Here is a 12,088-nt window from a genome sequence, read left to right as displayed (position 1 = left end):
AGTACCTGGAGGTCCCACTGAGAGTAGGACACCATTGCACTGGTCAGTGCTTCACATATACAGAAGATAAACACGTGTCCTGCAGTCTCTGCAGGGAAGGCACACAAAGCTCAGAAAGCACAGTGGTGGCACAAAGGACTTGCCTAGGGATCAGCTGAGTTACCAGGCGTGGAGTGGGGAAAAAACTCCAGATTTTCTGAGTTGCAGACCAGGGCTTGATCTGCTATTTCTCTGTGGCAGAACTAATTTTTCTCACTGTGTTCTCTGGGAGAACTGTCACCATGTGAACACCACCCTTTCCTGCACACAGTTACCTGTGGGTTTTATTAAGAGTGTTACCTCTCAACTATTGTGGACAAGTATTTGCTGGTACATTCACTTTTCTGTGGAAACTTCATGAATGATGCCTCGTTCCCCTTTGAATCAAGAGTTCTTCCTTAGGATCTGGCTGGTATAAATGTTTATGGGTAACTATGCACATTTAAATCCACAACAATGTGGAGCCATCCATCTGCGGAGAAAGACAGCTGCCGGCGCTCCCTGTAGCCAGCGCTCCTCTCCCCAAGGTAAAGCTGTCTGGCACTAAACTTCCTGGAAAATGTTTGCCTTTGGCACTCGTTCCAGCTAATGGCCAACTTTCACTGCGTGAAACCGTCTTCATGTCTCTTGGTGTTAAGAAACTATCCAGCTCCTCTCTTCCTTCCCTTGGCTGCTGAGTAGCAGAAGGAAAAATGAAGTTGCTACTCATGTTCAGCTTAAACTGAAATGGAGTGAAAGGCTCCTGAGTGGGACACATGGCTCAGAATGGGTTGTGTTTGCGGTGAGAGGATTAATGTTGCCACATAACTGATGGATGTGTTCAGCCACCAGTCGTAGCTGCTGTAGCAGCTCTCTGCTACTACAGGCCTGTCTGGCAATGGCTTTTGTGTGCTGTTTGCTCGGTGCTTTCCCTCCTGAGCCCTCTGCAACTTGTGATGACTTCTTTGACTTGTCCTGCTGCATTGAATATAGTTTTGCAGAAATTATAACCTGCTGCATTAAATATATAGCTTTACACAAATTATTACGTGAAAATAGGTTCTTTCACGCCATGCTGCAGCTTGGCCCCTGGAGTCTGGGCAGGTGTACTCAAGGCTCCACGGGTGGGAAAGGAAAGCTCTGTTTTCCTCTTGTGATCTTTTCACTACTTTTTGAAGCAAATGTTCGTCTGTGATATTTAGTGCTTTATTTTCTCTACTTCATCTTGCTCTGGTAGAGTTGAAGTAGTTTCTGGCTGCTTAATTTTGCTTGTGTAATTGCTTTACGTTACAATGTATTAATATGAATGTTTTATAAAATAAGGCCCCAGCTCTGCGAACACACACATCAGTGTTTACTCCTGAGAATGAATTTTCTGCTGATAAGACCAGAGTTTCATGTCCAAACATAGATGCTACTCTTTCCTCATCGTGGCATGTGTAAAGCAAAAAACTGAGTGAGGGGAAGAAAAGCCCAAAAAACAACAAACAAAAAATGAGGTTCAAACCCTACTGGCAAGAAGTGATTAAAAAAAATAATTGAGAGAGGCAACAGGGTAAAAATACTAGCCTTAGTCCCATGGTGGCAAATGTGGAGGTGAGCCACTAGCATAGATGTGGGGGAGCATGCTCAGAGGAGGATCGTGGGCAATGGAAAGAATCTTTCATGTCTACAGCTTCATGGCTGGAAAATTTTGACATTTTAAGAAACGATTATGATGATTTCAGCATTTCTCCCACTTACCAACCAGCATTGTTGAGAACATTCTGATGTATTCTTACAGATTTGACAGAAATTACTAATTCTGGTTGCAACCTATTCAGGTTTCCCTTTTGTTTTGCTTCCCCTGTGAATTAGCCACATGCCTGCTAAAGGCCCTGCAAAATACATATTTATCCCAGTGAAAAGGTATGTTAGAAAAGCAAAGTTTTTCCTCATTCTGTGTCAGAATTGTGCTGCTTTTAGTGAAGTTAAATCTATAGTTTTTCTGCAATTGCATGTAGATAGCTCCTGCAGTAGCAGCAGGCAGAGTAACTGCTTTCATCTGTTCTTATGTGGAGCATGGGGTGCATGGGAGAGTGCACTGCTGCTCACACCCATCCCTTCTGTAGTCCCATCCCACAAACCCCACAACTCTGCTAATTCTGAGCACTGCAGAATTTGTGGAAGGAGTTATTTTATTTGTTTTCTTCTCTGTGGAGGTTATTGTTGTTCAAGAATTGTAGGTGACTTAGTTTCTCAGAGCTCCTTTGTCTATAAATTTCAAAGCTAAATGAAATCAGTGACTTGACATAGAAGTAACAAGTAGGCTACAAAACAAAACACATTCTTGCACAGTCCTGTCACAGAACCCAGGTGATTTCAGCATGAATATCTAAATTATCAGCTGTTATTTCGTCATTCCAAATCTCATGATTTTTCTTAAATAATTTTCTTAAATTTTTGTGATTTATGTTTAAGTGAGTTTTTAGCACTTGTGATTCTGAAGAGAAGGGATAAAAAGCATAGTTCTTCAGACTAAAAAGAGGTGCCTAAGTAGTGACAAATAAGTCTTATGAGCTGGACCCTACAGTACCTGGTTTGTGAAGCCCTCCTGTCTTTGGAGGGAGTTGTTTTGTGTTATGGGCCATGATTCTGCAGCTGGAGCTGCCAGAGTGGTTTTCTGCAGTCGCATGCAGCCCTTGCACGCTTGGGGATCTGAATAGGAAGAGGTGTAATGGAATTAAAAAGCTTGTGAATGTCAAAGAGAAATGTGGAGCCTGAAAGAGATTATATATGTACGTTTGTGTGTATGCATATATATGTATGTATACACATACAATTTTATTTTTCAAATGTCTGTAGGCTATAAGCTCTAGCGTTTCTTTACCAACTTAGTCTGTTCTGTGTGGTACGTGTAAGACAGTCCACAGTAAGACAGCTGAGTAATTTTATTCTTTGGCAAATAATAAGATCTTTTGCAAATGTTGCTCCATTTAGCAAACAGGTTCAATAGACCAAAAAAAAGGCATTCTGAAAAATTCAGCTTTCTCATTTTGACTTACTCTAAGTGAAATACTAGTGTTGAAATGAATTTTAAAATACCTAGTGACTCAAAGCAATTATGTAATTAATTTCCTGGTTACACTGCCAGATTGAAAGTCTGTGGTGTGAACCCCATCATTAGCTCACTTTGAATTTTCAAGCTACCTTTCAGACTTTGCCTTCATAATAAACAGTGAAGGTAGCTCGGCTTGTTTGTTTTTATGTGCACTGAATCCCCTTTACCTTGGACTGCTCAACCAGAAAACGCTGATGCTTCCCCTGGTCTATCTTCCTTCAATCTCTTCCCGAGTTAATTGCAGGAAATACAGGGAGGGATCACAGCCCAGCCCGGCCCCCCTCTTTCTTCTCGGTATTGCTCTGTGTCTGCAACGTGGGGATCATGGAAAGAGCGCCTGGAGAAGGGAGTAGTGAAGCCTTGCTAAGAGTAGGAATAACATTTATATGAAGACAACCTGCTTTTTTTAAATCAACAGGTCTGAGACAAGAAAGAAACTGCATCTTTAAAAAAAAAAAACAAACATTGAAAAGCAGTCTAGAATAGCAGGTGATGAAGCCTGGTGAAGCAAGCCAATACTTTTGGAAATTCAGGACTTCCAGGGAAACAAGGCATGCAATTATTTTTGCCAGTCCCGAGCACTCAAAAATTTTAAGGCAGGCTTTCCTCAAAAAAAAAAAAGGTGAAGTTGGCTCAAAAAATTCATGAGACAGGATTTTTCATCTGTTTTTTACTGCCTGGTAGAGCAAGACAGAAAACTTCCAGTGAAAGTAAAATTTCAATCAAAAAGACTGTCTCATTTAAAAAAAACAAAACAAAACAACAAAAAAAACATGGGGAAAGATTTTAAGCTGTTGGAATACTTTGGGTATTTTTAAACAATAGTGGTTTCAGAAGTGTGACAGAAATGGTCTATTTTGTTATTTTCTCAGTTATTTTTCTTGAAATTGTTTAGAATTAACACATTTAAAAAAGAAAAAGGAATTTGAAAATCTTAATGTAAATCCAAACCAATTTTTTTTTACTGTGAAGTGAATCATTTTAGATGTACATGGAATTAATATGGAAAAGGAAGGGCTGTTTTTCTGTGTGAAAAGTTTTCCATTTGACTACTGAATTAACAAACCTATTTGTGATCCAGGTCTTACTTGGATGCTTGTGCTCTTATTTCAAGTTTTGGGGTGGTTGTTTTTGTGTTGGTTTTATTTGTTTAAACTGAAGCACTCTGTGTGTATCTATTACTCGGTTAGAGTTGTAGCTTTTTTTAACATAACCTTATGGCCAGCTACGCCAGTGCTGGACTAAACAAAAGATGAATGTTTCAGAAGACCAACAGTAAGATTTAAAAACTGGGTGACAATATGTGCACAAGGGGAGCGATGAGGGGATGCGAAGAAGCACAGCTCAACACCGCTGTGCCACAGAGGGCTTGGGTGTCCCTGCATGCTCCGTGTGCAGCCTCTGCCCAGCTTTCTCTGAGCCACACAAAAAGCGAGTGGCATCCTGCTTCAGTTGAAATAAAGGTTTTCCTTGCTGTGCGCTCGAGTTTAGCCAATACACCTCCCAGCTTCTTCTTTGTCTTGCCTATTTATTTTTTCTCATCTCTCATACTTGACTCAATCTGATCAGCAGTTGCAAGAAGGGTTAGCTGTGTGCCTGTCATCTGGAGCAGCCTCACTACCATCTCATTTAATTTCTGATTTCAGTCTGATGTGCCTATCTATCACAACTTTTCTTTGTTCCTCTTGGTTTAATCCTTAGCCTGAGATATTCTGTGCTGGAGAATAATGCAACTATGTACCCCCACCCTCAGGTGCTGTGCTACAAGCCATACTACTAGGAGTTCTCTTACTTTTTGTGTCTGGAATAGGCTGGGCAATGATAAATCCAGACAAATACTGCTGCTTTTATTGTCCGATTACGTCAGCGAAAGGCAGCTCTCAGGAATATAAACAGCCTGAGGCACGCTGCCCTGCAGGTCACCTTGAAAGGATATCTTGTCATCGCGGCTGTACTGTCAGTCTTGTACATAAGCATTTACGCCGGCTCAGGTTTAACTTTATGCCTGTTCAGGCCTTTTCCTGCATACATCTATCAGATGTACTTGTGGATGAGCTAAGATTCATTATAAAAGAGAAAATAGCGTCATGGTTTTCACCTGCTGAAGCATTTTTGAGTTCTCGAAATGGAAGGAACAAAGGATCTATTATAGATGGAGAGAAAACGTCCTAACAGTGTGAGGAGGAATGTACTGAAGAGGAAATGAAATTACGTTCCTTTGCTTTTGAAATGTGGATAAAAGTAGCCAAAATCTTCAGTACAGGAGATTCCCTATTATTATACCACATGGAAGGTGGCTGCAAGATAATAGCATTTTCCCTGCTTTTTTTGTGCAGAAGTGGAGTGAAATGGGGAGTGTAATTTTGCAAGCAGTTAGTCCTGGCAAAGCTGGCTAAGCTGCCATGCTTTCCAAGAAGTTAAAACAGTAGAAGTCTTAATTCCCAATGAAAATTAATGAGACATAGCAGGTGCTTTTGAAAATTTTACCCATATGGAAAAAAATTACAACAAATCTCATATTTCTTAGGAATGAAGAAAAGAGAAACTTTTTAGGATTGGGGTTTTGTTTGTTTGTTTTCTTTGAATCAGAGATTGAGAAAGCGATCTTTTTTTTGCAGTTACCTTTTAGTAATTCACTTCTGAAACAAAGTGGGGAATCAGACTGTCTGCTTTTTTATGATGAGTAGCACTGGAGTCATAAAGTTGCAGATTTCTACTTGGTAATCTGCACCATTTTTTGAGGAGAATAAAGGTGAAAGCGGTTGATCAAGTAATTAAAACCAGATAAAGTCATGGAAGCAACACAAAAATGTTACTCTTGCAATTAGACTGCAGTCTCTGTCTCTACTCCTCCCCTTCCCAGCAAAGCTAAGAGCAGAGGACTTGGCTTGTACCACTCCTGCCTAAGGCTCTGTGTTGGCATATGTGTATGTTTAGGAAGATCTAGTGGTTTAAGCTTGTATCTGGCCTCTAGCCAGATACAAGTAAAAATTCTTAAGAAGATCATCACATGGTGTTGTTGCAGGGAGAGTCATTTCTAGATTTGCCTCTCCCCTCATGGACAAACTTTGCTTGCAATTTCTTACTCCCTTAAAGTATCTTGTCTCTCCCATTGTAGGATCTGGAAGGTTTTTCTCAAGGGCAGGAGTCCTGTGTTCTGTTTCTCACCCGCTTCATTCTGTGGGGCTCCTAACTCATCAATTCCTCCACTGATGGCAAATACAGAGCTCATTCTCTTTATTTTTCCCACAACCATGCCAGCTTTTTTCCCCCATACTGTCTTTTACTCCTGGTATGTCATTTCTGAACTGTACCATCAACCTCCTGTTGCTCAAATACTCTCCTAGAGACTGCTGTCATTACAGGGCAAACGCTCTTCCTGGCATACGTTCTCTCTGAAATCTCTTCATCACTTGGCCATTGAGTTTATCCCAGTACTACTTACTGCCCAGGTGTCTTATTTACTGAAAATGCCCTGGAAGTGCTCTTTTGAACATTTGTTCCACTTCATGTACTTGTATGTATTGAAGCCAGAATACTATCTTCTCACCCCGGAAATGGAGTAGAGATGAGTGAAATACGCAGACTCCCGGGAACAAGTCCACTGACGTCACAGTGGGGGTGGAAATGCCCATGGTCCTGAGATGATGCCTTTAGTATGTTGTGGTGAGGATGTTAAAAGCAAGTTAGAACAGACTAAGAGATGCTTTAAATTATGCCCGAGCAGCAGAGGCCCAAGCTTTGGAAGGAGTCTCCTTCATCTCTTGCTGGTGCCTTCTGGCCTTTCAGCTGTGTTGAGCAGATCTGTGGTTGCACCTGCCCACAACGCCATGGTGGTTTCCTGTTTCATCCGTTCAAAATACTATCCATCAGGTTCTCATCACCATCAGTATCCAGAGCACCTTGCTGATTCGGTCTGCACACTGGGTCCCGCTTCGGCATTGCACTTATGCCCATCTTTGAGTATTTGCTGGAGAGAGATGGGATTGCCCAGTAGTTTGATCTTCAGCACACGTTTGAGTGTTTTGAGTTGGAGTCTGGAATCACTGCCTTCGAAACATCATTGTAAAAGATGTGATCAAACATCTTGATCAAAAATTTGAAACCTTAAAATGTTTAATTTGGCATTCCTAGCTTCAGAATGACTGAAAAAGACTTTTATTTTTCTTTTTTCCTTCCTAAACATTAGTAAAGAGAAAAGTTTCTGTTCTTGGCAGAGATTTTGTGGGCCAACTTTCAGGGCAAAATATTGGTTTTTGAGTAGGGGATTCTAATGGAAAAGCTGAGCACCAAATTCACACAAGGTTCTTCTTAATTATAGAAGCCAAAAGCTCTTCCAGATGTCTGTCAGCCCAACATGCTAGATGCTGCCATCACTGGTTTTAATAAAAGCTCATATTCAGCAAACTTTATTACTGATTTACTGTACATTACTTAACCCAGAAAATGTTTTTGCTCTAAAAAGCAAGCAAACAAAGGCCTGGTATTTTCATCAGTTGCACTCCAGCATGTCATTTACTGTGTTAAATACCATCCCGGTTCCATTATTTTACTGAAGATTTTGTGTAGATTGCCATTGTTAAAACTGGAATTTCAGAAACTCTTGTGAAGTGAGAAATGCACATGAACAAATTGGTAAATGGTGCGTGCAAAACAGGCAAAGCCACTAACAATGCAAACACATACATGATATGCACAACCAGACAGGTATGTCTGTGAAAAGTTACCTGTTTGTACATGCAACTAATACATACTCTAAAGAAAAATGGAAGCTGGAAAAAAAAAAAAAAACAGGAAAATGTTATAGAACAAATACAGGGAAGTGTGATGTGACTTTGTGGATACAAAAGTGAAGAGAACAAAACCAATAGAAAAATCATCAGTCAGAGAGTAGCTAATGAAATCTCTAAACAATGATGTAATCAAAGTGCATTAATCATTATAAAAGATCATTTCCCTTTAAACATCTGCTCCCATTCACTTGGCAACAGTCTGGGCAGTGTCATGAATGATGGGGTTTTGGATTATGCTGAAGGGCATGTGTTATCTGAGAAACAATGTAGAACATCCCCAGCTTGACAGGGTCTGGGGCAGCAGTGCTTTTCCTCAATTCAGGTATAGCATTAAGGAAATAAGGGGGGGAAAAAAATCGGACATTGCTTACAGTGGAAGGGAAAACCTGGTATAAAACTGAACCCTCCCTTCTCAGCCATGCAAAGAAAATTTAATTTGGTGCCAATGGATTCGAATAAAGTATTTCCTCTGGGAAAAGAGCCCCTGTCCAGCCTGGTGCTTTTAAGAGAGCCTTAGGAGCCATAGTTGCTTGTAGGAGAGACCTTGTTCCTCCCCACTGAGAAGTAAGCACCACAAAAGCCTTCCTGACCCCTTTCTCTGCGGCAGCCTGGCTGTACCAGTGAAAGAGTGAGATTAGCCGTTTCAGGAGAAAAATCTCTTTTTTCCTCTGGCATAAGCAAAGTGTGCAGAAGGGCCATGACGATCCCTTACTGCCTGACAGTCTGTGGCTCTGAGGCATCTGCCTGCCTCCCTCGTGCCTGAGACTGCCTGTGAAGCGAATGCACATGCGCTTCGGTAAAGCCTCTGTCTGCAGGTACCAGTTTGGAGCATAACTTGCTCCAGTGCTATTAGGACTGAATAAAGTTTCTCGTGGGCTGTGTTTTATTTAGGGTTAGGTCAGGACTCCTGGATTGCCATTTTGTCTCTGCCATTGGACTGAGTCAGTTGGAGAGGAACTTGTACAGCTAGGGACTATTTTTTTATCCTTGTACAAATCTGGTACCTTGTTGCATTTCCATGCAGTTGGTAGCATGGACATTGCTTGTGGGCACAATTGGTGGCCCCTGTGCACCTCCATTTTTACTTCTCTCTTGCTGTGCTTTAGTGTCTGTGTCTAAGGCAGGGAGGGGGAGGCAGGAGTCGTGCTTGTCTTACAGGGACACATCTGACGGTGGAGCCCTTTGAGGCCCACTAGCAACAAAGATCCTCCAGCTGCAAAGCAACACTGATTTTTATGGTAGTCTTGTTTTCTTAGCAAATCTGTAACACATAGCAGTTAGGGAGCATGGATCTCACAAGTGTTGGATTCAGAGTACTGTATTTCTACCTCATTGGTCATTTACTGCTGACTTAAGGTCTCCTTCATGGCACATAATCAGGAAGCCTTTACCAACCTCTGGACTTGAGGCTACATTGGTGGTGAAAAAGCATACGCCCACATGGATTTCCAAGGGAAGCAGACAAGAGGAGCTCAAATCCCATCTGGAGAAAGGAGGACTGGGGCTGCGGACATTGTACATGGTTATGCCGCTTCATACCCATTTTTGGCAATTCTGCAAATTCACAGAGGATGGATGCTTTTTCTGCCTGGGCAGAGTGCCTTTCCAGCTGTTAGGTGGGGAAAGTGGAAATGAACTCAGCTTTGGTCTTTGCTGTTCAGTTACGGGTAAGATACTTAATCTGGTTTGTGCCTGTTCATAACAGTACTTACCCTCTTTGTAAGGGCTTTGTAAAAGTGATTGGAGAAGTTCAGATAAAAAGTATGTGGTTTATTGTTCTCTGTTTCTCAAAGCTGGTAAAGTCATACAGTAGTATTTAAACAGAAAATCAAAACAAACCTCTTTTCTTCTCACGGAAGTGCGTAGATTAGTATTGCAGCAGCCTAGTGTCAAGATTTCAGGTTTAAGTGCCGTTGTCTTTAATTTCATGATGTTTTAGGTGTGCTATAGATTGCTACCAGCCTGTTGCTGCCATGACATTTGCTAGCTTTACAGTCCAGCTCAGATAGGTCCCAGCCTGAGAGCAGGGGTGTGCCAGCTGGCTTTGCAGGTAGTGTGTTCAGTGCTGAGCAGAAAGGGGAGCCCATGCAGGCTGCAGCCAGGTGCCTTGAATCCGCTCGCCACCATATGCCCTCTCTCCCATCTGGGCCCTGCTCTGTCCAAGAGCACAGTTATGCTTTTCCCTACTAGCCCTGATTCCCCCTCAATAGCCTCCAGGGGACTGAAGTGAGGACATACTCTATGTGGCTGCAGAAAGCGAAGAAGGACATAGCGTCTTGAGGAGTCCTCTTTTCATCATTTGTCCTGGACCTGAACCAAAAGCTGCAAAATATATTGGTGTAATCTTAGAAAATTCAAATAGGTTTCCATGGCATTGTGTGTATTTTAAAAAAATGAATACAATTAATTGACAAATTTAGCTTCAGGTTTTCTTTGGCCAGTGGGTTCTTCACAGTTCCAGCTGCAGGCATTGGTTGCACAGGAAACAAAGGCAGAACATTTTTGGGGTAAAGGTGTCCAGGAAACCTACCTTGCATAAAAGCCATCGTGCAGATATCTAATGTAACACACAGTTTCCTTACTGTACTCACCCTGTTGTCGTTACGCAAACCTGCAAACATAGTTATGCAAATCTATGCACTTAATGCCATATTTTGTACCCATCCAAAACATCCAACACTTCCAAGGGAAGCAAGCAGCTCTATTTCAAGCAAGTGTCTTTGGAGCCTAGTTCTGAAAAGGTGTATAGCTGGAGTTAGACACATATATTGAAAACGGTAGTATTCAGATGAATAGACCTATTCACGTTGCGCATAGGGTCTGAAATAATGATTTAGTCGTTTTCTTTTCTGAGCTGTTTGTGTAATGCAGAGTTTGTAAGCTTTCATTATAGTGTAGGTCATGCGCACACGCAATTATGTTTTTCTTTGGAGACTCAAATCCTATATATTGTTCATGTGAAATTTTCAGTTAAATCAGATGAGGTTATTTATGTGAAATGGACTGTCCTTGTATCACTGCCACCTAATGGTCAGGACATTGTAGCTAGGTGCCTGGTTTAGGTGTCCTCTGGAAAACTGATCTTATCACCAGTACTAACCTTATTATCTTGTAAGACTAGATAATGCTGTTAACTGCCCTCGACTTCATTTTCAGCCCATAATAGTCTGTTCTGGAGCCTCACTGGACACTGGTGTGTACATTCTCGCTCTGATAGCATATCAGAGATAAGGGAATTTAGTTTTCAAATGGCAAAATCCAGGAAGAAAGGGAAAGCATTAATCAGATGGGTGTAATCTCCAAGGGAGCAAATACTTCATTTTAATTCAGCATTTCCCTTTGATGAAAACTTTAGTGAATGTTATTATGTGGAATTTATATGAAGCCTGGGTTTAGGTAATCAGCTTTAATATTTATACTCTTAGGGAAAAAAAGTTGAATCATTAGTAAGCATGCATAATTAATGAATAAATTATATTTTTCCTTTGTTTTCCTTCAGGTATAAGGAAATGCTAGATCTAGTGATATCACCCAGCCTGACTGTAAATAGAGAGTGCCCTGACAGACTGAAGCGTAACCTTTCTAACATTTATGCCACGGCTCCAGATGACATAGAAGGTAGGCTGCCTCTTTTGCTTACTGTTTACTGGCTTTAGCATAATGTGTATATATACATGTAACCAAAGGGAACTGGCCACATCCAAGGCCTTTGCCTCTGACAGTTAGTTTTACAGTATAGTGAGCAACTGAGATTTTTGAGTATTTTTTTGTAGACTCTCCAGTTGTGGCTGAATCCTTTAGAATGCAAATGGAATTGAAATGTTTTATATGTAGATATATATCTCTGTAGAGTAGGTGCATACATATGCACAGGTGCATGTATATGTTTGCTCTACTGGAATGATTACAGGTATAAAACATATTTTGTGTAGAGCTGGTAGTTTTTGTTTGGACCCCACTAGAGGGGTAAGGAGCCCCAGTGGCGGCATGAAGGTGAGCCCTGTGCTTCGGTAGCTGTGCTGCTGCTGTTGGGGTGGGGAGCATTGGGGCTCCCAGGCCCAACAACATATCGTGCAGCTAGACAACATTTTGCCAAAGCAGCCCCGTGCCCCAGTTTACATCGCTCTGAGATCATTGCTATCATCTCCAAACGGTTAACCCCGCTGGCCTCTGGTCT

General features: G+C 41.5%; 1 protein-coding gene across 2 annotated transcripts in view; it reads left to right on the top strand.

The window, feature by feature from the left end:
• Positions 1-11,410: 11,410 nt before the first annotated feature.
• EYA2 (EYA transcriptional coactivator and phosphatase 2) overlaps positions 11,411-12,088 on the top strand; it is a 60,089-nt gene continuing 59,411 nt past the window's right edge. For both annotated transcript variants that reach the window (XM_075166417.1, XM_075166416.1), the window contains exon 1: positions 11,411-11,529. In XM_075166417.1, the coding sequence (XP_075022518.1) occupies positions 11,421-11,529 (109 nt within the window). In that variant the 5' untranslated portion in view covers positions 11,411-11,420. The remainder of the gene's footprint in view (positions 11,530-12,088) is intronic.

This window comes from Calonectris borealis, chromosome 17, assembly GCF_964195595.1.
Source record: "Calonectris borealis chromosome 17, bCalBor7.hap1.2, whole genome shotgun sequence".
Classification (NCBI taxonomy): domain Eukaryota; kingdom Metazoa; phylum Chordata; class Aves; order Procellariiformes; family Procellariidae; genus Calonectris; species Calonectris borealis.
The sequence above is the reverse complement of the archived record's forward strand: the minus strand, read 5'-3'. Positions and strand labels throughout refer to the sequence as shown.